Below are 23,719 nucleotides of genomic sequence, written 5' to 3' on the forward strand. Positions count from 1 at the left end.
ATTTCATTGAGCAGTGGTTTGTAGTTCTCCTTGAAGAGGTCCTTCACGTCCCTTGTAAGTTGGATTCCTAGGTATTTTATTCTCTTTGAAGCAATTGTGAATGGGAGTTCACTCATGATTTGGCTCTCTGTTTGTCTGTGATTGGTGTACAAGAATGCTTGTGATTTTTGTACATTGATTTTGTATCCTGAGACTTTGCTGAAGTTGCTAATCAGCTTAAGGAGATTTTGGGCTGAGACAATGGGGTTTTCTAGATACACAATCATGTCATCTGTTCACTTCCTTTTTATCTATTGAAGAAGTTAGTTCCTTTTTAGATGATTTTTGTCAAATACTTTTTTCCTCTTTTGAGATAATATGGTTTCCCTTTTTGTTTGCTAATGTGATTACATTGATTGATTTTCAAATGTTAATGTAACCTTGCATTTCTGAGAGAAAACCTACTTGGGTCTTGATGTATTATCCTTTTTATATAATGTGACATTATTTTTTAGACTTTTGCATCAATATTTATAAGGGATATTGGTCTGTAGTTTTATTTTCTTATAACATCTTCTGTTTTTGTATCATGGTGATGCTGACCTAATATAATGAATTGGGAACTATCCCTTCCTCTTCAATTTTGTGGAAAAGCTTGTCTAGAATTCGAATTGTTGCCTCTTTAAATATTGTTTGGTTTGAGACAGTTCACCAGTCAAGGTCTATGATCCTGAATTTGATAAGGTTTTACACTACAAGTTGAATTTTAAAAATTGATATAGGACTATTTATGTTAATATCTATTTCTTCTCAAATGAGCTGTGGTAGCTTGTATCTTTCAAAGGATTTGTCCACTTCATCTGTTATCAAGTTTATTGCTATTAAGATGTTCATAATCTTCCCTTATTATTTTTTTGGATGTCTGTAAAGTCTGTAGTAATGTCACTTCTCTTATTTCTGATTTGAATAATTGTGTCCTCTCTCTCTTTTTTCCTGAGTCCGACATATCTATCTTCTCAAAAAGCCAGCTTTTGATGTATTTTTTTTCTATTCAATTTATGCTTTGAACAGATCATTCTGTTGTTTATAATGCATTTCATTTTTTCCTGCTCCTATCTTCTTAAGGTGGAAACTGATTCATTGGTTGAGACTTTTCTTCTTTTCTAATGGATTTGTTTAGCACTTTAAATTTCTCTTTAAGAACTACTTTAGTGACATTTCACAAAGGTTGATATGTTGTGTTTTTATTTTCACTAAGTTCAAAATGCTTCATTTCCATTTTGATTCACTCTTTGACCAATGGGTTATTTAGAAGTGTGTTTAGTTTCCATATATTTGGTATTTTCCAGATACTTTCATGTTACTTATTTCTAAAGTAATTGATTTCTAATGAACTAAATTAGAATCACATGAGAATGAATCACCTTACCTTTTACATTTATTGCTCTGTCTTGGTAAATGTTTTACATGGACTTAAAAATGTGTATTGTACCATTTTGGGGTGGGATGTTCTACAAATGTCAACTAGGTCAAATTGGTTGATTTTGCTGTTCAAATCTACCTACTATAACCTTACTAATTATCTTCTCATTCTCTCAATTAGTGAGAATGTATCAAAATTTCTAACTGTAATTGTGGATTTATTTTTCCTTTGAAGTTTTATTAGTTACTGCTTCATGTATGGTGAATCTCTGCTATTAAGTGCGTAAGTGTTTAGGATTATGTTCTCATGATAAACTGATTATCACTATGAACTGGTCTTTTAAAAATCTGTTAGTTATTATTTATCCCGAAATATATTTTATCTGATATTAATATAGGCCCTCCAGATTTCTTTTGTGTTATCATGGTATGTCTTTTTTCCATTCTTTTACTTTAAACCCATTTGAGTCTTTAAAGTGTGTTTCTTGTAGGCAGCATATAGTCTCTGCGTTTTTATCTAATATGACAATCTCTTCCCCTAATTGGTATCTTTAGATCATTTATGTTTAATCTGAGTATTTATATCATTAGATTAAGACTATCATTTTGTTTTCTGTTTGTTCTTTTTTTTGTTCTCTTTTTCTACCTTGTTTTGGATTATTTGTTATGATTACTTCTTTCTTTTTGGATTTAAGCTATAACTCTGTTTTGTTATTTTACTGGTTTGTTTAGCATTTGTACTACACATTTTTAGCTTATCCCAATCTACTGCCAAGTTATATTGTGCCACTTCATGTATAGTAAAAGAGACAATATGAACATGACCATGTTTTGCCAGATGACCACGTATCCATTCCAATGACAGGCACTGATTTTGGTCTGTCTCTGGCAGCTGTAATTGTGTATGGTATGGCACTTTTCAGGCAGCCATATCCATGAACATGCTGAGATTTTCCATAGATGTGGAATTTCAAAGCAGTGTTAGACATTAAATCAAGCTTCCTGTTGGTCTTCTCAACAACAAAATCCAGGGCCAGGATCTTTAAATTTTTTGGCAAACTAGCAAAAAAGAGTATCATCAACCAGGACACAACTCCCAAGGGACTAAATTTCTATACTTTCCAATCCTAGAGGGTCAAAGCTCAGGGCATTCACTGAATATTTAGCATCAATCACATCCCCAATGTTCTGCAGATAAGAATCCTCTTAACTCGTTTAAAGATCCAACATGATTATCATAGGTCTGTATTCCCAATAAACTATCTGTCAGGATGTATAAGAAGTCATTTTTGAACACTAAAACATAAGGATTAAGATTCAATTTTTGATTAAATGGTGACTTAAATGTTTCTATGTTTTTTTTTTTTCAATATTAAAGTTTGGCTAAATAATAGGTGCATCTGCATGCAAGCATCATGTATCATGAACCAATTCAGAAAATGGTGTGGAAGATAATATTGTTAATTACAGAAGGGAAAGGGAGGCAGGAGAGGCAGCATAACATAATTGTTAAGTGTGTAGACTCTAGAATCAGAATACCTAAGTTTTAATTAATCTCTCCAAATTATTTAGATATTTCGCAAAACCTGCTTATTAGGTCTACTAAATATTTTGTGCAGCTTTTGAGATCTTCTACATAGAAAGATATGTTGTCTACAAATAATAACACTTTTATTTCTTCCTTTCCAGGTTGCAGGCCCACTCCCTACTTTGCTTTGCTTATTGCACTGGCTAAATTTGCCAGTATAATGTTAACCAGAAAGAGTCAAGTAAATATTCTTGCCTTTCTCCAGCCATTAAATATGACGTTAACTGTAGGTTTTTTATCTATGCCCTTTAACTATTTGAGGAGGCTGCCCTTTATTCCCAGTTTACTTAAAGTTTTATTATTTTTTTCAATCTACATTTTTTTGAGACAGGGTTTCATTCTGTCACCCAGGCTGGAGTGCAGTGGTGCAATCACTGTAGCCTTGAGCTCCTGGGGTCAAGGTGTCCTCCCACCTTGTCCTCCTAAAGTATGGGGATTACAGACGTGAGCCATAATTTTTTTGTTTTGTTGTTCCGATTTTGTGTATTTTCCTATTTCTTCATCTTCTCTTACTTTTATCATGTCCTTTTTACTTTTTTGGAGTTAGATCACAGCGCTTTTTTATTCTAACCTATTGAGACTGTTGCTTAGGTATTTTCAGGCTTTCTTTTTGCCTGATCTATACTTACTGCTATATATTGTCCTCTATTACAGGTTTAGGCAGAATAAATTTTGTGAATGGTATGCAGTAAATTTTTCTATGTTTTACCCATTTGGATAACTGAGCCAGAGGCATTATTCAAAAGGTGAGTTTCCTCCCATTGTTCTAGAATGTCAACTTTGTCATAATTCAAGTGTCTACAGGTAATTATCAGTTTTCAGATTCTCTTTTACCATTGATCTACATGATTACTTGTGTAATACCACATTGCCTTAATTACCACTGTTTTATAAGAAGTCTAATAAGTTATCCAAATTTGTTCTTCAAAAGTGTCTTAGCCACTCTTGCCTTGGAGCATTTCTGTATATAATTTTAGAACCAAATTATAAGATTTTTATAAAAAAGGTTGTTGAGGTGTTTATATAAGGTTCATTGACTATTGTGAAAAACTAGTGTAATTTTGTTGAGGAGTGAAGAATATGACTAATCACACATATTAGATACACTGTCAGGGCAACCATAGGATGCACAGATTAAAAAATATATAAAGAACAGACCATCAGAGTAAGCCTGATAAAAGAATTATGCAAAACAGGACATCAGAGTAAGCTCAATGTAACTATTGATGAAAACTGGGTATCTGCCACTTACCAATAGAGGGGAAGCTTAGTTCCACACAACTGTAGCTTTAGTTCCATATAAATAGAGCTAAAAATCCACTGGTTTTATAGCCATGTGATAGCTACCCACATGCTATATAGCATTTTTATTTCTGTTATTGAACAATAAAATTAGCAGATCTGTTTTATGAATGGGCTTGCTCTTCTGGATTTCTCTTTTCCCACCCCAACAATATATACATCACCTGGGATGTGGGGGTAATGACATCTTTAATATTGAGTTCCCACATCCCTGTCCAGTGAATGGCATCTTTAATACTCAGTTCCCACATCCCCATCCAGTGTGCCCTCTACTCTACAGTTGTTCTCAACTAGAGGAGCCCCATGTTTTCACAACAGTTTAGCCAAGCAGGAAGGGGATCAAGTGGATAGGAAATCAAGCAGGAAATATGTGCAGATGCTGTGTTTATCACACAGGTATTCTCATTCTTGCCAAGTATGCTCTCCTGCAGGTCACTTCCAGCAAGGGTGCTCATCTAAAAACGCTTATAGGGGAATGGATGGAATGACAGAAAGTATAGAAGGTGATATCTTAGAGGCCTCCAGTCCTCAAGGCTATGCAGGCATTACTTCTCACCCCAAGAGTTTTCCCCTGTAAGTTTTCAGGGAAAACAGTTGGGGCTTCAGGGAAAGGATCACAAAGAAGTGAAGAGACATTAGGCAGGGTCTTTATGTGCAATCACCATGGTTTATAGAAGTATATGAAAATAAATGCAAGTATTAAAAAACATAACCTTAACATAGCAAAAATAAGGCCACCAGGATCAGAAGACAGTAAAATGAGCCACTTATAGGGATAGGCAATCAAAAGCAGAGTGTCCAGAGGGAAAAGCAAGTTCAGACATGGTTTTTACACATTAGTCTTAACATCTAATGCTTCAAGATAGAGAGTAAAGATTTAAAAAGTACTAATATTAACTGAAAATGAGCTCTGCATTGTATTTGTACTTACTGATAAAAAATACTCAGATAGGGGAAGTATGTTTGCCTAAAGTCACACAATCTGTGAGGCACTGAGCCAGGATTAAACCCAAGACCATCTGGCCTCAGTGCCAATGGTTTTCAGCTCCAAGTTCCCAGTTGGGAAGAGTAAAAGGGAGACCTGCTCAAAATGCATCAATCTCAAGGTCCTTCCAGAGATGCAGGTCAACCTATATGCTTGAGATGGGAAAATGCATCCTGATCAACTTTACTGAATCTGATCAACCTATCATTCCATTTTTTGTACAAGAACTTTACATGTAGCTTTAGGGGTCCTGCTCAAGCTCCTTCTTAAAATAGTGTATAGGTTTTATTTTGTTGTTTACTCAAGCTTTCTTCCATGTCTTTTATAGAAAAATTACTTTATGGCCATAATTATGACAAGCTAATATTAGCAGTTTCACAATGGCTGATTATCATTATGTAGTATAAGGAATATGCAACTTGACAATATTCTGTATGCTTAACTTGCTGTGCTGATCACTGAGTTCATAACTTTAAAAGCTTTACATGCCATATTAAAAATGTTCATTTATATAACTATTTTCCATCATCTTTGCTGGAAAAGTTAGGCATCATCAAACTAGAAACAAATTCCCTTAAAAATTTTTATCTATTGGGATGTTGTCCCCAAGCTTATCAAATTAATTGGGTTTCTAGTAATTATTAAGGCTTGAGCTAATACTAAGGCTTTTCTGTGGCCAGTTCATTATGATTTTACCACTGTGTGAATTCTCTGGTGTACAGTTAGTTGTGACTTCTGGATGAAGGCCTTCCCACATATAGCACATTGATAGGGTCTTTCCCCAGTATGAATCCTCTGATGTAAAACAAGGTCTGACTTCTGAGAAAAGGCCTTTCCACATTCAGCACATATGTAAGGTTTCTCTCCTGTATGAATTCGTTGGTGTCCCGGAAGGTGGGACTTCTGAGAGAAGGCTTTCCCACATTCAGTACATATATAAGGTTTTTCTCCTGTGTGAATTCTCTGATGTCCAATCAGATGTGACTTCTGGCAGAAGGCTTTGCCACATTCACTACATTTATAGGGTTTTTCTCCAGTATGTGTTCTCTGATGTATGATGAGCTGTGACTTGCGGGAGAATGTCTTTCCACATTCAGTACATTCATAAGGTTTTTCCCCAGTATGAACTAACTGATGTGTAATGAGTTCTGTCTTCCTGCTGAAGGCTTCCTCACATTGAGCACATTTGTAGGGTTTCTCACCAGTGTGAATTCTTTTATGTATAATGAGGTGGGACTTCTCACAGAAGGCTTTCCCACATTCAGTACACTCATATGGTTTCTCTCCAGTATGAGCTCTGTGGTGTATAATCAGCTGTGACTTCTGGGAAAAGGCCTTCCCACACTCTCTACATTCATAGGGTTTTTCCCCAGTATGTATTCTCTGATGTATAATGAGGGGTGATTTCTGGGAGAAGGCTTTCCCACATTCACTACATTCATAGGGTTTTTCCCCAGTGTGAACTCTCTGATGTATAATAAGGGATGATTTCTGAGAGAAGGCTTTTCCACATTCAGAACAATCATAAGGTTTCTCCCCAGTATGAGTTCTCTGATGTACAACAAGATGAAACTTCTCACTGAAGGCTTTTCCGCATGCACCACAATCATATGGTTTCTTTCCAGTATGAATTCTTTGATGTACAATGAGTTGTGACTTCTTAGCAAAGGCTTTTCCACATGTAACGCATACACAGCTTTTCTCTTTAGTTTCCACATTCTGATATTGAATAAGGGATTGTGTATTTCTAAAAACGTTTACACACTGATTATCATCAAAAGGTATTACTCCATTGTGAATCTTCTCAAGATTAGAATTGGGCTCACTCTGGCTAGATGATTTTCCACCTCCAAAACTCTGATCAGGTTTTTTTCTTGAATTGCTCTTATAACAACTTGGTAGGTCAACATTTGGTTTTAAGTTCTTTTTAAAAGCATCATATTTATGGAATCTCTGTATTGATGTATCAGTTTCTATGCACTCTTGAAATATTTTCCCCAATGGATTATATTTATGCCCTGATGCCTCAGTCACTGTTTTGCTGTTAACAAATGTGACCTGCCTGAAGAGTTTGTCTTGATTATCTAGAAATCTCTGCAGCTGACCATCACCTTGACAGACTTTTAAAATGGAGCACAATGAACCATCCCTTGTGACTCCTTTCAATATCTTATGATGGAAGGAAACTGTCCCCAAAATACAGGACTGGGAGTTGTGAAGCTTACTCTTCCTGTCTAAAAGAAGAAAAGATACAATTTAAGAGTCATCACAAGAGTCAATTAACAGAGGGTAAAGAAGTAGAACAAATGGATGATCCAACATGGTAGATGAACTCACAAAAAAAGGATGGAAACAGGTCATCTCAGAAGACAGTACAGCAGATAGTGTTATCAGGTGAATAGACAGACAAGAATGTTAAACAGAAATATTCATGTAAAAACTAAACTTAGATGAAAAAGTGGGGTCTCATCACTAATTTTTTATTATTCTTCTAGAATATTTCACTTCTGCTTTCTGAATAGAAACCCCTTTTCATCTTTTAATTTCATTTATATTATAAACCATGTGCTACACATTCTTATTATCCTACCATCACTCTAAAGAAACAAGGTATCTTCTATAGGCAAAATAACTCTCCTCCATCTATTTTCCTAACAACTAACACAAATAATAGAAAGATCCAATATCCTGCTACAGATTCAGTATCAAACTGAGAATACAGATGTAAATTCCACTACTCCCAATAAACTACTTTCTATACATGTCAAGTAAAACTAGTAAAGTTCTCCCAGAAAAGCTGTATCTTCCTGACCCTAAGGTTTTTGTTCATATACTCTCTCTCCAACACTGTTTGCTTGCCTTCACCCTCCTTCAGCCTCATCAGCATTTATGTCATTCAGAGCAGTTACAGTTGGATGCTCTGAAAAATGTTTCTCAAATACTCTCACATCTCTTTAGACTCTAATTTTCTCTGAACTTTCAAAACAGTAACTGTATTTGACATTTAATTTAATACAGTCATTTATCTGGGAATATTGCCTTTTAAAGTACAGCTTATGTTCTTGAAAGGAATTTATCTTCTATTGCCTTTAAAACCCTTTCAGGAAAGACAATAAATATAAATATAAATATATAAATATATATATATACACACACACACACACACACACACACACACACACACACACACACACACACGAGACAGGAACAACAAAAAATAGAACTCTGAAAGGCTTCACAATTACTTGTTGAGTGACTACTAAATTCTCAGCATAGAAGCAAAGAATAGGAGATTTCAATAAGGATAGAAACATAAACCTCAGGCACCAATCAATTAAAAAAACACACATAAATTGATATTTCACTTCCCTTGTCTCCCATCTGCCTGATATTCATCTGGATAGATCCAATTTGATATGTCTCCCTTTATGATCCATGGCTCTTCTCCTTGTTCCAACTTGGAGATGACATCTGGTTTGGAAACTGGATACCCTATTAAACAGAAATCACAAAGAATTGAGATTGACTGCACTGAAGGAAAAAAAGAAGGTGCAGTTTCAGATGGTCTACACTGAAGCTGTCCAGTTAGCCTTCAACAAAGGCATAACCTCCATTTGCAAAGGTATGAAGGTCATAAAAGTCATGACATACATCAGGAACAATCTCATCACAGCAACTGGTAAGGAAAGGCACTTGATTGGACAACTCTGAGTTATTCAGGGAAGCCATCCTTACCCATTGAGACCAGGTGGCTGTAGTTCTCCAGCATCACATCCCTGTACAGGGTCCTCTGAGAAGGGTCAAGTTGCTGCCACTCCTCCTGGGTGAAATCCACAGCCACATCCTTGAATGATACTAACCCCTGTAATAGTAAATTCCTGTTCAATCTGAAATGATTATTCTCATAATTTCTACTATAATGTGCACAACTACACCCACGCCTAGTTTTGTGTCATAGTTTTTGGGAAAAACAAAATAAAATCCTGTTTTTAGCAAGCAGAGCCAGGCAATATGAGGAGAAAAAGAGGTAAACCATAAAATGCCTACCTAATACATATAGTAATTTCATACATTTTAAAGGTAGCACCCAAATAACCGGGAGGAAGATGGATTATTGGATGAATAGTTTTGAAACAATGAATAGTAAACAGGAAAATAATAATGTTGAAGAAATATTATGGGTTGAGTTGTATCTCCTGAATATTTATATGTTGAAGTCCTATTACCCCAGTACTTCAAAATGTGGTATGACTTGCAAACAGGGTCATTGCAGATATACCTAGCTATATGAGGTATTTAGGGTGAAACTGAATCCAATATGATCTGTGTCCTTATCCAAAGGGGGAAATTTGAACACAAAGACATGCATAGAGGGAAGATAACGCAAAGAGAAAAAAGAAGATAGTTACAAAGAAGCCAAGGAGAGAGGCACAAAACAAATACATCCCTCACAGTCCTGAAGAAGAACAACCTTGATTTTGGACTTCTAGCCTCCAGAACTATGAGACTAAATTTCTATTGTTTAAGCCACCCAGTTTGTGGTACTTTGTCATAGCAATCCTAGCAAACCAATACACTATATAATACCTGGGAAAAAGAATAAATTCTGATGGGATAAAAATTTAAACTCTAAAAAGTACTAAAGGCCATAAAAGTAACAAAATAAGACACAGGAGAATTTTAATTAATGATTATAGAGCAGAAATGCCCTTTGTAAGTACATTTTTTTTTAAAAAAGAAAAGCTACATTTAGAGAATCATAGAATGTCAGAGCTCTAGAAGATCATTAATCTAATCTCTTTATTTCATAGGAAAATGATGTTAGCTTCCCCCAAATTTAATAGCTTTCTTATATACATACAATAGTTAGTAATAGAATGAATATACCAATTACAGTAGCAATAAAAAATAAGGAATCCTGAATGATAAACTCAACAAAAATGTGCAGAAAACATTAATGAAAAAACCAACAACAAATTAGTGACATAACATCAAAAAAGAATTTGGGTAAGAGTAGAGTTATAAAATGTTTCTGGAGGGAAAATTGACTATTTTAATTATGTCACCATTATCCTCACAATAGCTGTTAACTAATAGCAGAAACTGATCCAATAGTGATCTGTATTATTTTAAATAAATTGTTCAGACTTTTTCCCTAAATATTCCATAATAACCAAACACCACTTTCAGAATGAAAATGATTATTTCAAATGTCAACATTGCCTGCTTAAAAGCCTCCTTTGTTTTCTTCTTCTTTGCTAACACAGTCTCATCTCAGTCATCTCAAATCTCAAGCTTTCTCTCATCCCACACCAATTCCATATTCACTCTGTCAAGCTGCAAACACTTAGTTGTCCGTAACAATACTGTTAATTTTCCTATTGTACATATAAGAAAACTGAGGATTACAGTGGTTAAGTAAATACTTGCCAAAGATTACAAACTAAATATGTGATTGATGAACTCTTATATCTGCAAGATTTATTCTCACTCAGTAGTCTAGGTTTTTGACTACTGCAGTCCAAACTGCCTCCCTGATACTGTAAACATCATGATCTTTCATATTCTATCACTTCAATACCAACCTTAGTCGACCTTTCCATGAAGCACTCTCCATTTTAGTTTCCAAATTCTCAGCCTTCCTAAAATCACTCTGCCCTTTCTACTTTTACAAATGCTGCTTCCTGTCCTCAGCCTACTTTCCTCATGAGCCAAAGTTCAATAATCATTTAAGCCTATTACCTACTTCCTTAGAAATCTGGTTATTCCCCCCTCTCTGCTATAACAGTACCTGCTCCCATGTCTGCTACAGAACTTTTATGTGTTAATGTTAGTTTCTACATCTCTTTTTTCTTTGCAGTCCTTCCAGAAGAAAACTATAAGTAAATCTGCTCAGGATATTCAACAGCTAGCCAGTGCATATGACATATACTGGGTACTTAAAAAACATTTGTTAAAAAGAAATGAATAATGATTATAAAGAAAAAATAAATTAAAACTCATGTTTAGTTAAAAACTGTTTTGTGTATTAGTCTACATTTATCTGAAGAAAAGTAACATAAGATAATAAATGTGGAATACAGAGGAAATCCATTCTGAGAGGTAAATGCATAGATGTTATCATTCTAACATTATGATTTTGCTTTATTAATGATACCCAAATGCTTCAATATAATAAGTAGGTATAAATTTCTTAATTTTGAGAAAAATATAGTACATAATCAGTGGAAAATTATACTTTTGTCAACTACAATTTTTACAGCTTGGGTCCCTGGGGAAATGGAAGTGCTATTAAGTGATGGAAGAAATGAAAGAGAAGTAGGTGTTAGAGGCTGAAAAGGAGGATATGTGTAAAAACGACTTCACTTCTGGATGGTAGGGAACTAATATACAGCCCTCTTCCTGAAGGAAGAAGCATTTAATCAACTAATTACCCACAGCAGTTGGATTTACTGGGCTAAGTAAAAAATCCATTCTCCTTCAAAGCAGTGCTGTGTAACAGAAATATAAAGCTAACCAGATAGGTAAGTTTACATTTTCTAGGAACCACATTCAAAAAATTATTTTCAATAATATACATTTATTCCAATATATTACTCAAGATATCATTTCCACGTGGGATCCTTAAAAACTACTAGTGAGTTTTGTGGAAATATAACTTTGAAATCTGGTATGTACTTAACACAACATATCTCAATTCAGACTAGCCAATTTCAAGTGTTCAGTAACCACATTTGGCTGATGGCTACTATATTAGTCTGCACGGCTCTAAAACAAAGCTACTGAAATCCAAAAACAAAAACAACAATGAAAAAATCTTTTTGCAATAGAACTCTAAACTCTACTGTAAAATATACACAAGGACTCCTAATGTAAAAGCTGATTTCAAGATTTGACAATGATAATCATAATGATGATGTGATAACAGCTGACACTTAAATATTTCAGTACAAACCATGCCCCAGTTATGGTTTTAAGCATGGTTTTTACTCAGTTCTCACAACAACCCTATGAGGATTATAATCTCTATCTGTAAGATGAAGAAACAATCCCAGGCAACCAGGCCACAAGGAAATATTATGCATCTGATAAAATAATAAAGGACAATTCTATGTACTGATATGGAAAAAGATATTCTAAATGTATACAAAAGACCTTTATATTGGACAGTAAGTTAAAAATCAGGTTGCAGAACAAAATGTTTACTATAACATTCTTTTTCCAAAAGAAAAGCACAAGAAAATAAGAGACATTCTCACACATTTGTACTTTTACATATAAACTGTTAATCACAGTTATATTCATATCAAAAAAGGTTTGGAAGGTTAGAAGCAATGGTTAACACTGATTATCCTGGGAGAAGGTGAGTTTAAGTTAAAAGGTCTCTTTGTTTTAAATTTTTATCTTTTATATAATTTTAAATGTTTATATGCCAATGCTGGCAGAAAGAAAAAATAATACAAACTTTTAAAAATGGGAGAGCAAAGAAGGAACAGCCTTGAACTTGACAGTAATCCTACAAATTCTGAAAGCACAGCAAAAGATATGCAGCATCAGGGACCTTTGCCCTCCAAAGATTTGCCAGATAAACATAATTTAAGAACAGCTTTTTTGAGAGAAATACATAGTTTAGAAAAACATTCAAAATGTGCCTATCTTACATTAATGAATTTACCTGTGGATAAAGCTGGACAATAGGAAGCACCTGTAATCAATTTGTTCCTCAAAAGCAGGGGTCAACAAACTTTTTCAGTAAAGTTTACATTTTTGGCATTGCAGGCCATATGGTTTCTTTTGTAACTACTCAAGTCTGCCATTGTAGCTAGAAAAAAGCTATAGACAACATGTAAACAAACAGCATGGCTGTGCTCCAATAAAACTTTGTTTATAAAAACAGTTGGAGAATGGGATTTGGCCCATGGCAATAATTTGCCAACCCCCACTCAAGAATAAGGTTCAAGGAGTTTGGCAAGACATTATGATACATCCCCTCTAAAAAAGATCATTTTAAGACACCATTACAAGAAACCTACTGTGGCATTTAGCAAAGGAGTGTTGGTGAGAACACTGTGCACTCCACCTCCTAGAGTAAAAGCCAAAAAGAAATTTTTTTTAGTCTTATATGGCAAGAAACATTTTCTTACCATGGGAAATTTATCTTTCTCTTTAGGGAAATGCAAATCGTGTAACTCATGATGTCTGCAAGTAAGATTACAACAATTAGTACATTAATTTATAAAAATGGTTGCCAGCCAGGTTTTTTACATATTATCTAGCAACTCCTTCGAGGTCTTGATCTTTGTTGTTACCACCTTTCCCTTCATCCAGATTTTAGCTATCTTTACTTTCCATTTGATTGTATGAAAAACCAAAGAATAATTTTTTTTTTAAAGCAACTCACCTGGGACTTCATCATTTTTTGCTCTCTTCCAAAAGGCCAGATGACTGAAAAAGCAAAACTGGTGATCAGAATGTTTTTCATAGCCCAAACCCAGACTGCAGCTTTCACATTCACCAGTCTAGCAACAACTAACACCAGAAGTCAGGTAATTAACTAACACCAGTCTAGCAACAACTAACACCAGAAGTCAGGTTGGTTAGCCTTACAGAAGGATCAGCAGGCACCATGTGGAGGAGGGATCATTCTTTACTCCTTGTACCTGTAATATGATCACATAGAAGCTGACCAAGGTTTTATAATTGGATAGATGCGAAGATATGTTTCCAGTTGATTTACTAACAACTTACTGTTCCCCGTGGGAATCAGCAATTCTATTTATAGAAGATTTTCATGAGGCAATAATCATGGATAGCTATATAAGGATATAAGTGAAGATGGAGCTCCTTGGCAATAAGAATGGGAATGACCAAATGGAAAACTGAGGCATGTATTCCCTATTCCTAAAAAGAACCAGCAGCTGAATTCCAACAATTTTCCAAGAACTCTCTCATATTTTCCCCCCAACTTAGAAAGCTCTTGCTAAATCAATGTGCATGAACTCAAAGGTTAATTTTAAGATGTTTTCTGTTTAAATTTTTATTGCTCTTTTCAACAGCGCTATTGTCTGTATACAAAAATGGTGATAGGTTGGAACCACTGAAAAAAAAAAAAAAAGAGTATACCACAATGCAGTAAGGTAAATACCTGGTAAACTTTCCTCAGTCCCAGGACAAGTCATGCAGACAGAGTTGAACTATTTCAGAGGACGTGGGGGCTCCCATGACAGACAGATTATTTTATATGGGGGTATCAAAACAGATCTGGAAGGAAACAAAAGAAACAGTCATACTCATCTCTGGATATCCTGCAGATGCTCAATAAATGTCTCTTGAATAAAATATAAAATGATTTAAATGAACTTAGAAAGTGGAGGACTGAAATCAAACTTTTTATTATGATTCTATCAGTTTTGATTTGTTTGGTCTTGTTTTAAAATGACCATTTCTGATGGGGGTACCATCAGAAATGCTTAGTGGGCAATGGTAGACTAAGAAAAGATGTGAAAAGGGGTTGACCTTTAAGAACTCAAACAGTTGCCTATGAGCTGTGGAAATGTAACGTTAAGTAAAGGCCTTCCCCAGTAAAATGTGGCTGACCACCATGACACCGTGGCCCCATTACTGTCCCCATCTAAATCTCGGAATTCTCAGGCCTAGCAATTATATACCCTACTGAACTCCCCCATGTCCATCACATCACTGAACACATGGACGCCCCCAACATTTAGTCCATAGCCTCCCATCACTGATTTCTCAGAGTCCCCTAATCACTGAACCCAGTTAAACTCATCAGTCAGTCCACCTGCATTCCATTCCTGACCTCATAGACACCCCCTCACCTCTCACTTCCCAGTTACTAATCACATCTTGGACTCCCACATAAATCCAACAGTAATCCCACCTACTTCCCCCACCAGTGATTTCATAAACCACCTACCACTGACCCTCACGGGCTCCTCTCCTCCCATTACCAATCCCAGAGACTCACCCTTCACTGCACACATCCCGCCTCTGACTCCCAGCTCGATTATCAGGTCCCAAAACCACCATCACCGCTTAATGGGAACCGCTGTCACATCCATATTGGCAAACTCTCCCGCTTCCTGTCCGCGAGCACCACACCGGGCTCTCGAGGCTGCACCGTTCCGTACGGGGCGGTTTTGCCCGTTCCGCATCTTCAGAAGCTTTGTTCAGGAAGCAACATGGCTGCTCCCTGAGGCTGTTTCCGCATGGGGCCGCCATCTTGAGAGCCCGGTCGTCTCCGTACTAGCGGAGGATTCGCCCAGTGCTGAGCCCGAGAGTGGGCTGTACCACCGCGGCAGCGAAGGGAGGGGAAGGCGACGGAAAGAAGGCCTACGAAAGGAGCAGTAAGGTGCACACTTTTGCATAAAGATTTTACAAGGGGGATTTAAGAGGAAGTTGGAGTGAATCTTCCTCTATTGGAAGCATGCTTCTGACGAAAGGGGAGGAATTTTAGATGGTACCATGGACGTGTTTGTGAATGGTACAGCCCCATGCCGGGAGATTCGATTGCTGAGAGGGGAAGCGTGGAATGGTGCGGTCCTCTCCAGGGAGATTCCACTGTGGGAGAGAGGGACAAAATCTGGGGGCGAGGAGGGCTGAACAATCATTGTGTACTGTAATTGTGCCAGTAACAACGGTAAGGAATCTTTATAAGGGAAATTGATATTGCAGTAATAAGTGATAAGAGATCGACTGAAGGAAAAAGGGAAATTAAGAGGCAGGGAAGAGGAGACTGAGGCACAAAGAGAGGGACGGTGAGAAGCAGAGAATCAGAGAGAAAATGGGGGAAATGGGGACAAAGGAGCCAGCCTAGAAAGGAGGAGAGACGGGAGACTGAAGAGAAAAAAGTAGACATAGGAATAGAAGTGGGAATCTAAGGGGTAGAGCGTGGTAGACAGATTGAGACAGAAGAGAGACTTGAAAACTGGAACGGACATAAGGGAGAGACTGAGAAGGTTAGATTTCAGAAACAACAACAACAACATGATTTTTTAAAAATGAACCAGCCAAAGAGAATACTAAAATTGTTATCTTAACCCTTAGACCTTACATCGAGCTTTAAAAAAGCAAAAGGCGTGTTCACAGACCAATGTTTCATTTGTATAAATGAATACAATTTTGAATCATAATTTTCACACGAGTCATGCTTTTTGATATGTTATGAAATAGGCAGCAGTTTTACATTTAGCAATTTATTTCTAATGTCAAAACAAATGCAGACTTAGATAAGAAGACAATGTATTCAGAAAGAACACTGTTGCATTAGGAAGAATGCTCCAATCTTAAATCTGCAAGAATCACAATATCAAACAAAATGACTTTTTTTTTTAATAGGGAAGAGTAAGAAGGGTTAGCAGGAACTTTGTAGGGAGAAGGATATGAGATAGGGGGTGCAGGTGGCAAAACCAGGGCATTTCTACAGAAATTGTTTCTGTTGTCATGGAATTCTGAGAATAAGCGGTTAAGGGGAGATGTTTTGAATCATAGCGCATTAGTGCAGTGTTTCAACTCAGGGCAAGCCAAAATGTAGGGGCCTGCGGGAAGGAGACAAGTCTGACTAAAAGTTGGTCAAGACAAAGAGGATAAGAAATGGTTGGTTGTGAGCACTTAACCTCTTCATCTCTATTTAGACTTCCACAGTTATATCAATATTTATTTCTTGACTTGAGCTTAAGACAGTGTAGACACTGAATTTAGTGGTAAAGGTATACAGTAATGATTAATTCAGAATCCTCACCCTCAAGGAGTGATGCCAGTGGAAGTTGTAGGGTCAGGAAAAGGCCAGACTCTACTACTATTCCTATGCAGAGAGCCTTGTAGGAATTGTAAAAACTTTAGATCTTCATCTTAAGAATTACAGAAAGCTGTCCTTATGTAGTACCTAATTTAAAAAGAAGATGTTGAAGGAACAGGAAGCCTCCCTCATAATGAAAGGAAGAAAATTAAATCCATAGTACAATACCATTTCTCATCTATTTGCTTGTAAAATATTTTTCTAAGTTTGGCAACACTGTTAGGCCATGGGAAATATCATGTATTACTGGTGGGACAGCAAACTTACATCCCCTCTTTAGAGGGATTGGCAATATCTAGCAAAACTACATGTATTAGTTATCTATTGTGGTGTAACAAATTACCCAAAACTTAGCAACTTGAAATTATAAATATTGTCTCATTGTTTCTGTGAGTCAAGAATGGGAACAGCTGGGCTGGGTGGTTCAGGTTTAGTCTCTCATGATATTGCAATCAAGCCATAGGCCAGGGCTGCAATTATTTCAAGGCTCAATTGTAGGAGGATATGCTTCCAAACTCAATCAAATAGCTGTGGGGAAGCCTCAGAATATCAGTTTCCAATCTTGCTCACATGGCTGCTTACGGGCCTCAGTTCCTCACTATGTGGGCCCTTCCTTAGGCTACCTTATTGTTTTCATGATATGGCAGGTGTCTTCCCTCTCTCTAAGGCTGCCTCATGATATGATAGCTGACTTCTCTACAGACCAAGTGAGTCAAGGGGGAGAGAACACACACAAAACAGAAGCCACAGGCTTTTTATAACCTAAATTGGAAGTGGTGTCTGATTACTTTTTCTGTATTCTATTGGCTAGAAGTGAGGCACTCAGGCCAGCCGATAATCAAATGAATGGGAATTGAGCTCCACCTCTTAAGGGGAGGATTATCAAAGAATGTATGGACATATCTCTAAAACCACGGCACTACATAATTTTTACCCTATGATTCAGAAACCCCACTTGAAGAATATATCCCAAAGATACATTCTTCGGAATAAAAAATAGCCAAAAGATTATTGCAAAACTGTTTTTAATACCAAAAGACAGCAGATAACACAAACATTTAAAACAGTACTATTTAGCCGTGAGAGGGGTTGGAGGAGAGAGAGAGGGAGGGAGAAATATCTTTCTGTACTAACATGAAGTGAATTTCAGGATATAATATTATGTATCCTGAAATTATATTAAGAATATGTTAAAAACATAAAGTGGAAAAATGAAAATATTTGCTATTACCATTTTTAACGTAAAAGTGAATGAATATGTATGTATTTGTTATATATGTGCATAACATATATAAAAAGTTGCTGTGAGAAACAAATGAAGTAACCCCTTTCCCCAGTCCTTTTTATTTACAAAAGTTATGTTCTATAAAGTCATCATAAACCCTGGATTAGCAAGTACTGAACCATTGCTTCCAGGGGAAAAATAAAATTATATATATATATAAAATATTATTTTATAAAATGAAATCCCAGCTGAGATTATATATATATATATATATACACGCACATATATATACACACACACATATATATAGATACATAAATATATAAAATAATCCTAAAAACAACTTATCCTGGGTAGATTTTATTTTATAAAAGAGAAAATGAGGTTTAGAAGTGTTAATTAACTTGCCTAATGTCACTCCATTAACAGCTGCAGCTTCTTGTACATTACTGTGCTGCCCCTTCTGTCTCCATCCTCTGGTCTTCTCTGTATGTGAGCTGAAACAAGAAGCCAGAGTATTGCCTTGTTCTAACTCAACTGAGAATGTGCACATGAGGTGACACATTTTTGCTACTCTGTGTGTGTCTGCAAATAATTGGAAAAGTGCTGTGACTATTGATTTTGGGGTTATAAATGGATTTTAGCAAGTAGGTGAATTTGCAGATGAAGAATTTGTGAATAATGAAGATCAACTAAATATATACTTACCTTAAAAATTAAAAATGAATAATGGAAAAATAAATCATCAAATAAAACATTATCTATAAAGGGTGTTATTATCTATGAAAATGTAGCAAATAACCCCAAAATGTAGTGGCATAAAAATGCACACTTGTCTCACAGTTTCTGTGGGTCAGGAAGATGACATAAATTATCTAGGTTCTCTGTTTAAGGTCTCTCACAAATCTATAATCAAGTTATCATCCAAGGATAGGGTTTCATCTGAAGGCTCAGTTGGAGAAAGATTCACTTCCAAGCTCAATTGTATGATTTTGGGAGGATTCAGTGCCTCAAGAATTATTGAACTGAGGGTATTCACTTGACAGCTGCTGGCTAGAAGCCACTCAGAGTGCCTTGCCATGAAGAACTCTCTAACATGGAAACTTGCTGATTTAAGGAGGCAAGAGAAAGAGTCTATAAGGGAGATGGTAGTCACAATCTTTTATTCATGATATCCCCTCAATGTTGCCATATTCTATTGGTTAGAAGCTACTTATGTGGAAGTGATTACACAAGGTCATGAATACCAGGAGGTGGGGATCATTGGTGGTCATCTTAGACACTTCCTAAGAAGGAAATAAGACAGAGGGGACAAGGCTGGGCGCGGTGGCTCACGCTTGTAATCCCAGCACTTTGGGAGGCCAAGGCGGGCAGATCACGAGGTCAGGAGATCGAGACCATGGTGAAACCCCATCTCTACTAAAAATACAAAAAAAAAAAAGACAGAGGGGACAGAAATAGTACCCACTGTCCTTTGAATGTACCATGTTCTGTTTATTTTACTTGAGAACCACAAAAATTTACATAATTGTAAAACAAAATTAAGTTTTAGAAAATAATTCCAAACTTCTGCTTCTGGCAAAGATGAAATAACAGGGAATGAATGCAGATGTGTATTGGTCCATTTTCATACTGCTGATAAAGACGAGACTTGGTAATTTATAAAGAAATTACCAAGAGGTTTAATAAAGAAAAAGAGGTTTAATTGACTCACAGTTCCTCGTGGCTGAGGAGGCCTCACAATCATGGCAGTAGGTGAAAGGCACATCTTACATGGTGGCAGACAAGAGAGAAGTGAGAGCCAAGCGAAGGGGGTTTCCCCTTATAAACCCATCAGATCTCATGAGACTTATTCACTACCACAAGAACGGTATGGGGGAAACTGCCCCCATGATTCAATTTTCCCCCACTGGGTCCTTCCCACAATGCATGGGAATTATGGGAGCTATAATTCAAGATGAGATTTGGGTGGAGACACAGCCAAACCATATCAACACTTATAACTGAAATGACTTTAAAAACAGACAACTATATGAAACAATAGTTTTAAGATATTAGACATCAGGCAGTAAAGGATGGTAATCCTTGAGAGATGAGAAACAAATGAAGTGACCCAGTTTACTTCCTTGAGAAAATTTCCAGGACAAACACAAGAAGAGGAGCCCAGGCAGACAACAGCAGACTCTCAGAGTTAAGCAGAAATAACTAAGAATCTGTGGAGACCAGGGCAAAGGACAAAAAGTTGAAAGATGCTCAGAGAGAGAACTCCAGATATTCGCAGAGTATTCAGCAGAGTATTGATTAATGTGTGTATGTAAAGAAACTACCAGAACCTGGGAAAAGAAATACCTGAAAGAATAAGAGAAAACAATTGGAGTTTATTTTTAAAGCCAAGATTCATGCCTGTTCCTGCCAGACAGAGTGGAAAACTTTACAATTCTTGAACTACTGGGAAGAGTATGCAGAATGATGTTGCCTCAGTAGTGGGGAATTATTAGCTCTAGATTAAAATCTTGCTCTCGTGCCACCTAATAAGTCAGACCTGTAAGGATCAAATCATTCCCAAGTAACTTAACAAAACTGCAGAACAATGGTTCATAAATATATATTAGAACACAAAAGTATCTAGCATTCAACAAAGTAAAATTTACTATATCTGACATCAAATCAAGAATTATCAGGCCTGTGTAGACTTAATGTTTTCCCCCTTAGATCAGGAACAAGGCAAGAGTATTCACTCTCATCACACATTTGACATAGTACTGGGAATTCTACCTGATAAAATAACACAAGAAAACAAAATTACAAGCATAAACATACAGATCAGAAAGGGAAGAAATAAAAGTGTCTATATATGTGCATGATATGAGTGATTTGCTATGTAGAAATCCAAAGGATTTTATAAGAAATGCCTAGAACTGGATTGATGTCCAAAAATATGGCAGAATAGGACACTCCTGACTATGCCTCCTCCCCAGATGCCCAAATAGACACCTACACATGGATCATTTACCTTCAAAAGAAAGCCAGAACTAGTTGAAAGACCCCTGTGCACTGAAGAATTAAGAAAATATCCACATTGAAGTGAGTAGGAAAAGCAGAGAAAGACTCATGCACAAACTCCACCCTGAGCACACCCCCTTAGGATTCCCATCTCCTAGGTTTTTCCTGAGGAGTGAAGGGTTCCTACAACACATATAGTACCTCAGCTTTTATGATCCCTGCCAGCGGGTTTGGCTTTTAAATCACCTTGCATGGAGAGCAGCAGGGATTTGGCACTGAATAATTTCTTTGAAGCACAAAGATCATAGAAGTGGTTTTGAATCATGCAAACACTCTCAGCAGCTGTAGCTTCTGGGTTCAGTCCAGCTTCTGGCTTCTCTCTGGAAGGAGTTTGCACACTTTCCAAGCACCACCCTGAGGTCTGGTTTCTTACTACCCTGCATATGGGAGCTTATGTGGCAAATAAAGAATAAACCTCCTCCAGCTTCAATGGGAAGGACAGCACTCCTGTGCCTTCTACCTCAGCTTACAACAGCAATAAATCTAGGTCTGCGGACTCTCCCTGAAGGGAGGTTGTGAGACTTTTGCAAGCTTGAACAAGAGAGTGAGTAATCCCCCACATTTTCTACTGGCATGCTACAGCAAAAAATCCAGGTCTGAAGACTTTCCCTAGAAAGAATTTCTGCATGCATCAAGTGCCCCAAAGTGCAGTGTGAATGAGAGTGCAAGCATCTGTCACAGAACCTCTTGGTTTAAATCAGAATGAATGAGAGCAAAATTGTGGCTCTCAGTTTCTCCCTGAGGAAAGAAGTAACTATAACACATATCTGACACCCCAGTTCTCCAAGCTGCATTTTGAGAAACTGGCTTCTATTTCACCTTTCTCAGGGCACTAGCATGACTTGGACCACTCTAATTTCCTGGAAGCTACTGAGAACAAAATCAGTGAGTTGGATAAGCTCAAAGAGTTGAGAGGCACTTAGAATCTCTGGCTGGGCTGATTGGTGAGGACCATCTCCTGCATGAGTCTACTATAACAAGATTGGGAGAGGTGGTTGTTGTATCTAATATACAGAAACCATCATGGATAGTCAAAGGAAATGAAAAAACAAAATTTTTTCCAAATAAAAGAACAATATAAATCCCCAGAAGCCAACCCTAATGAAATGGACATACATGATTTATCTGACAGGGAATCAATAAACAGTCATAAATATGCTCATTGAGGTCAAGACAGCAATGCATGAACAAACTTAGAATTTTTTAACAGATAAATAATTTTAAAGTTACAAAACAGAAATTATAGAGCTGAAGAACACAGTAACTGGACTAAAAAAAATCAATAGAAGGGTTGAATAACAGACTATATCAAGTGAAAGAAATTACTTATGAACTGTAAGACAGGTCATTGGAAATCATCTCATCTAAAAGAATAAATGAATGAAAAAAGTCAAACAGTTTAATGAACTTTTGGAAAACCAGCAAGCAGAAAAATATACACAATCCAAGTACCTGAAGTAGGAGAGACAGAAAAAGACAGAAAACATTAAAAGAAATAAAGGAAGAAAAATTTCAAAGCCTGGAGAGGGAAAGAGAAATCCATAACTAAGATCAGATGGGTAGAATACCAGATAAGATGAATCCAAAAAGTTCCATGCCAAGACACATTATGTCAAATTCTCAAAAGCTAAAAACAGAGAAATTTGATAGCAGCAAGGAAAAAGTGACTTGTTACATCCAAGGAACTGCAATAAGACTACTAGAATATTTTTCAGCAGAAATTTTCCAGATGAGAAAAGAGCAGGATGATATATTCAAAACGCTAAAAAGAACCTCACAAAATACTATAGCCAGCAATCCTGTCATTCAAAAATGAAAGGGAGATAAAAACTTTCTCTGACAAAGCTGAGGTTTTACAGATATCTAAGGGAAAATACAAAAATATATTAATCAACTAAGTGCTAATACATTAGATAACTTAGATGAACAAATTTATGGAAAGACACAGACTACCAAAATTCACTTAATAGGAAGTAGATAAACTGAAGACCCATGTATCAGTTTTTAAAAACTGATTTGTAGTTTTGTAGTTAAACATGTTCCCACAAAGAAAACTCAGGCCAACACAGATTCACTGGTGAATGATATGAAACACGTAAGGAAGAAATAATACAAATTCTTCATGAATTCTTTCAGAACATTAAAGAGGAGGAGATATTTCTCAAGTCATTCTATGAGGCCAGCATTACCTATACCAAAAGCTGATAAAGACATTTGAAGAGAGAACTACAGACCATTATCCTTCATGAACAGACACAAAAATTTTAAACTAAATTTCAACAAATCAAATGTAGCAATATATAAAAATAAAAAGACATCACAACCAAGTGCAGTTTA

The 23,719-nt window shown here is 36.5% G+C and overlaps 2 protein-coding genes and 1 long non-coding RNA gene across 3 annotated transcripts in view; 1 reads left to right on the forward strand and 2 right to left on the reverse strand.

Moving 5' to 3' along the window:
* The window catches only part of LOC131383746 (uncharacterized), a 41,451-nt gene extending 36,583 nt beyond the window's left edge, over positions 1-4,868 (forward strand). The window contains exons 5-7 of the mRNA XM_058440385.1: positions 3,091-3,170; positions 3,760-3,793; positions 4,723-4,868. Of these exons, the coding sequence (XP_058296368.1) occupies positions 3,091-3,170; positions 3,760-3,793; positions 4,723-4,868 (260 nt within the window). The remainder of the gene's footprint in view (positions 1-3,090; positions 3,171-3,759; positions 3,794-4,722) is intronic.
* On the reverse strand, positions 4,599-15,524 carry ZNF300 (zinc finger protein 300). Its single transcript, XM_032158381.3, has 6 exons — positions 15,265-15,524; positions 14,422-14,537; positions 13,678-13,721; positions 9,012-9,138; positions 8,642-8,768; positions 4,599-7,506 (listed from the first exon to the last, which is right to left on the reverse strand). Exons 2-6 carry the CDS (start codon positions 14,453-14,455, stop codon positions 5,961-5,963), a joined length of 1,878 nt encoding a protein of 625 aa, XP_032014272.2. The 5' UTR covers positions 14,456-14,537; positions 15,265-15,524; the 3' UTR covers positions 4,599-5,960.
* A 3,145-nt stretch (positions 15,525-18,669) lies between these two features.
* The window catches only part of LOC131383789 (uncharacterized), an 84,101-nt gene continuing 79,051 nt past the window's right edge, over positions 18,670-23,719 (reverse strand). Inside the window, exon 7 of the long non-coding RNA XR_009214068.1 lies at positions 18,670-18,816. This is a non-coding gene — a long non-coding RNA (uncharacterized LOC131383789). The remainder of the gene's footprint in view (positions 18,817-23,719) is intronic.

The sequence above is a fragment of the Hylobates moloch genome, unplaced genomic scaffold (assembly GCF_009828535.3).
Source record: "Hylobates moloch isolate HMO894 unplaced genomic scaffold, HMol_V3 SCAFFOLD_6, whole genome shotgun sequence".
Taxonomy (NCBI): domain Eukaryota; kingdom Metazoa; phylum Chordata; class Mammalia; order Primates; family Hylobatidae; genus Hylobates; species Hylobates moloch.

What these genes read in the sequence shown, in the direction of transcription:
- ZNF300 (XM_032158381.3), bottom strand. Translation starts at nt 14,455, where the DNA reads ATGACTTGTCCTGGGACTGAGGAAAGTTTACCAG. An exon ending in AAAAAATGATGAAGTCCCAG is followed by an intron (nt 9,139 to 13,677) that starts GTGAGTTGCTTT and finishes TTACTATTACAG; the next exon opens with GGGTTAGTATCATTCAAGGA. An exon ending in CAGCCACCTGGTCTCAATGG is followed by an intron (nt 8,769 to 9,011) that starts GTAAGGATGGCT and finishes TCTGTTTAATAG; the next exon opens with GGTATCCAGTTTCCAAACCA.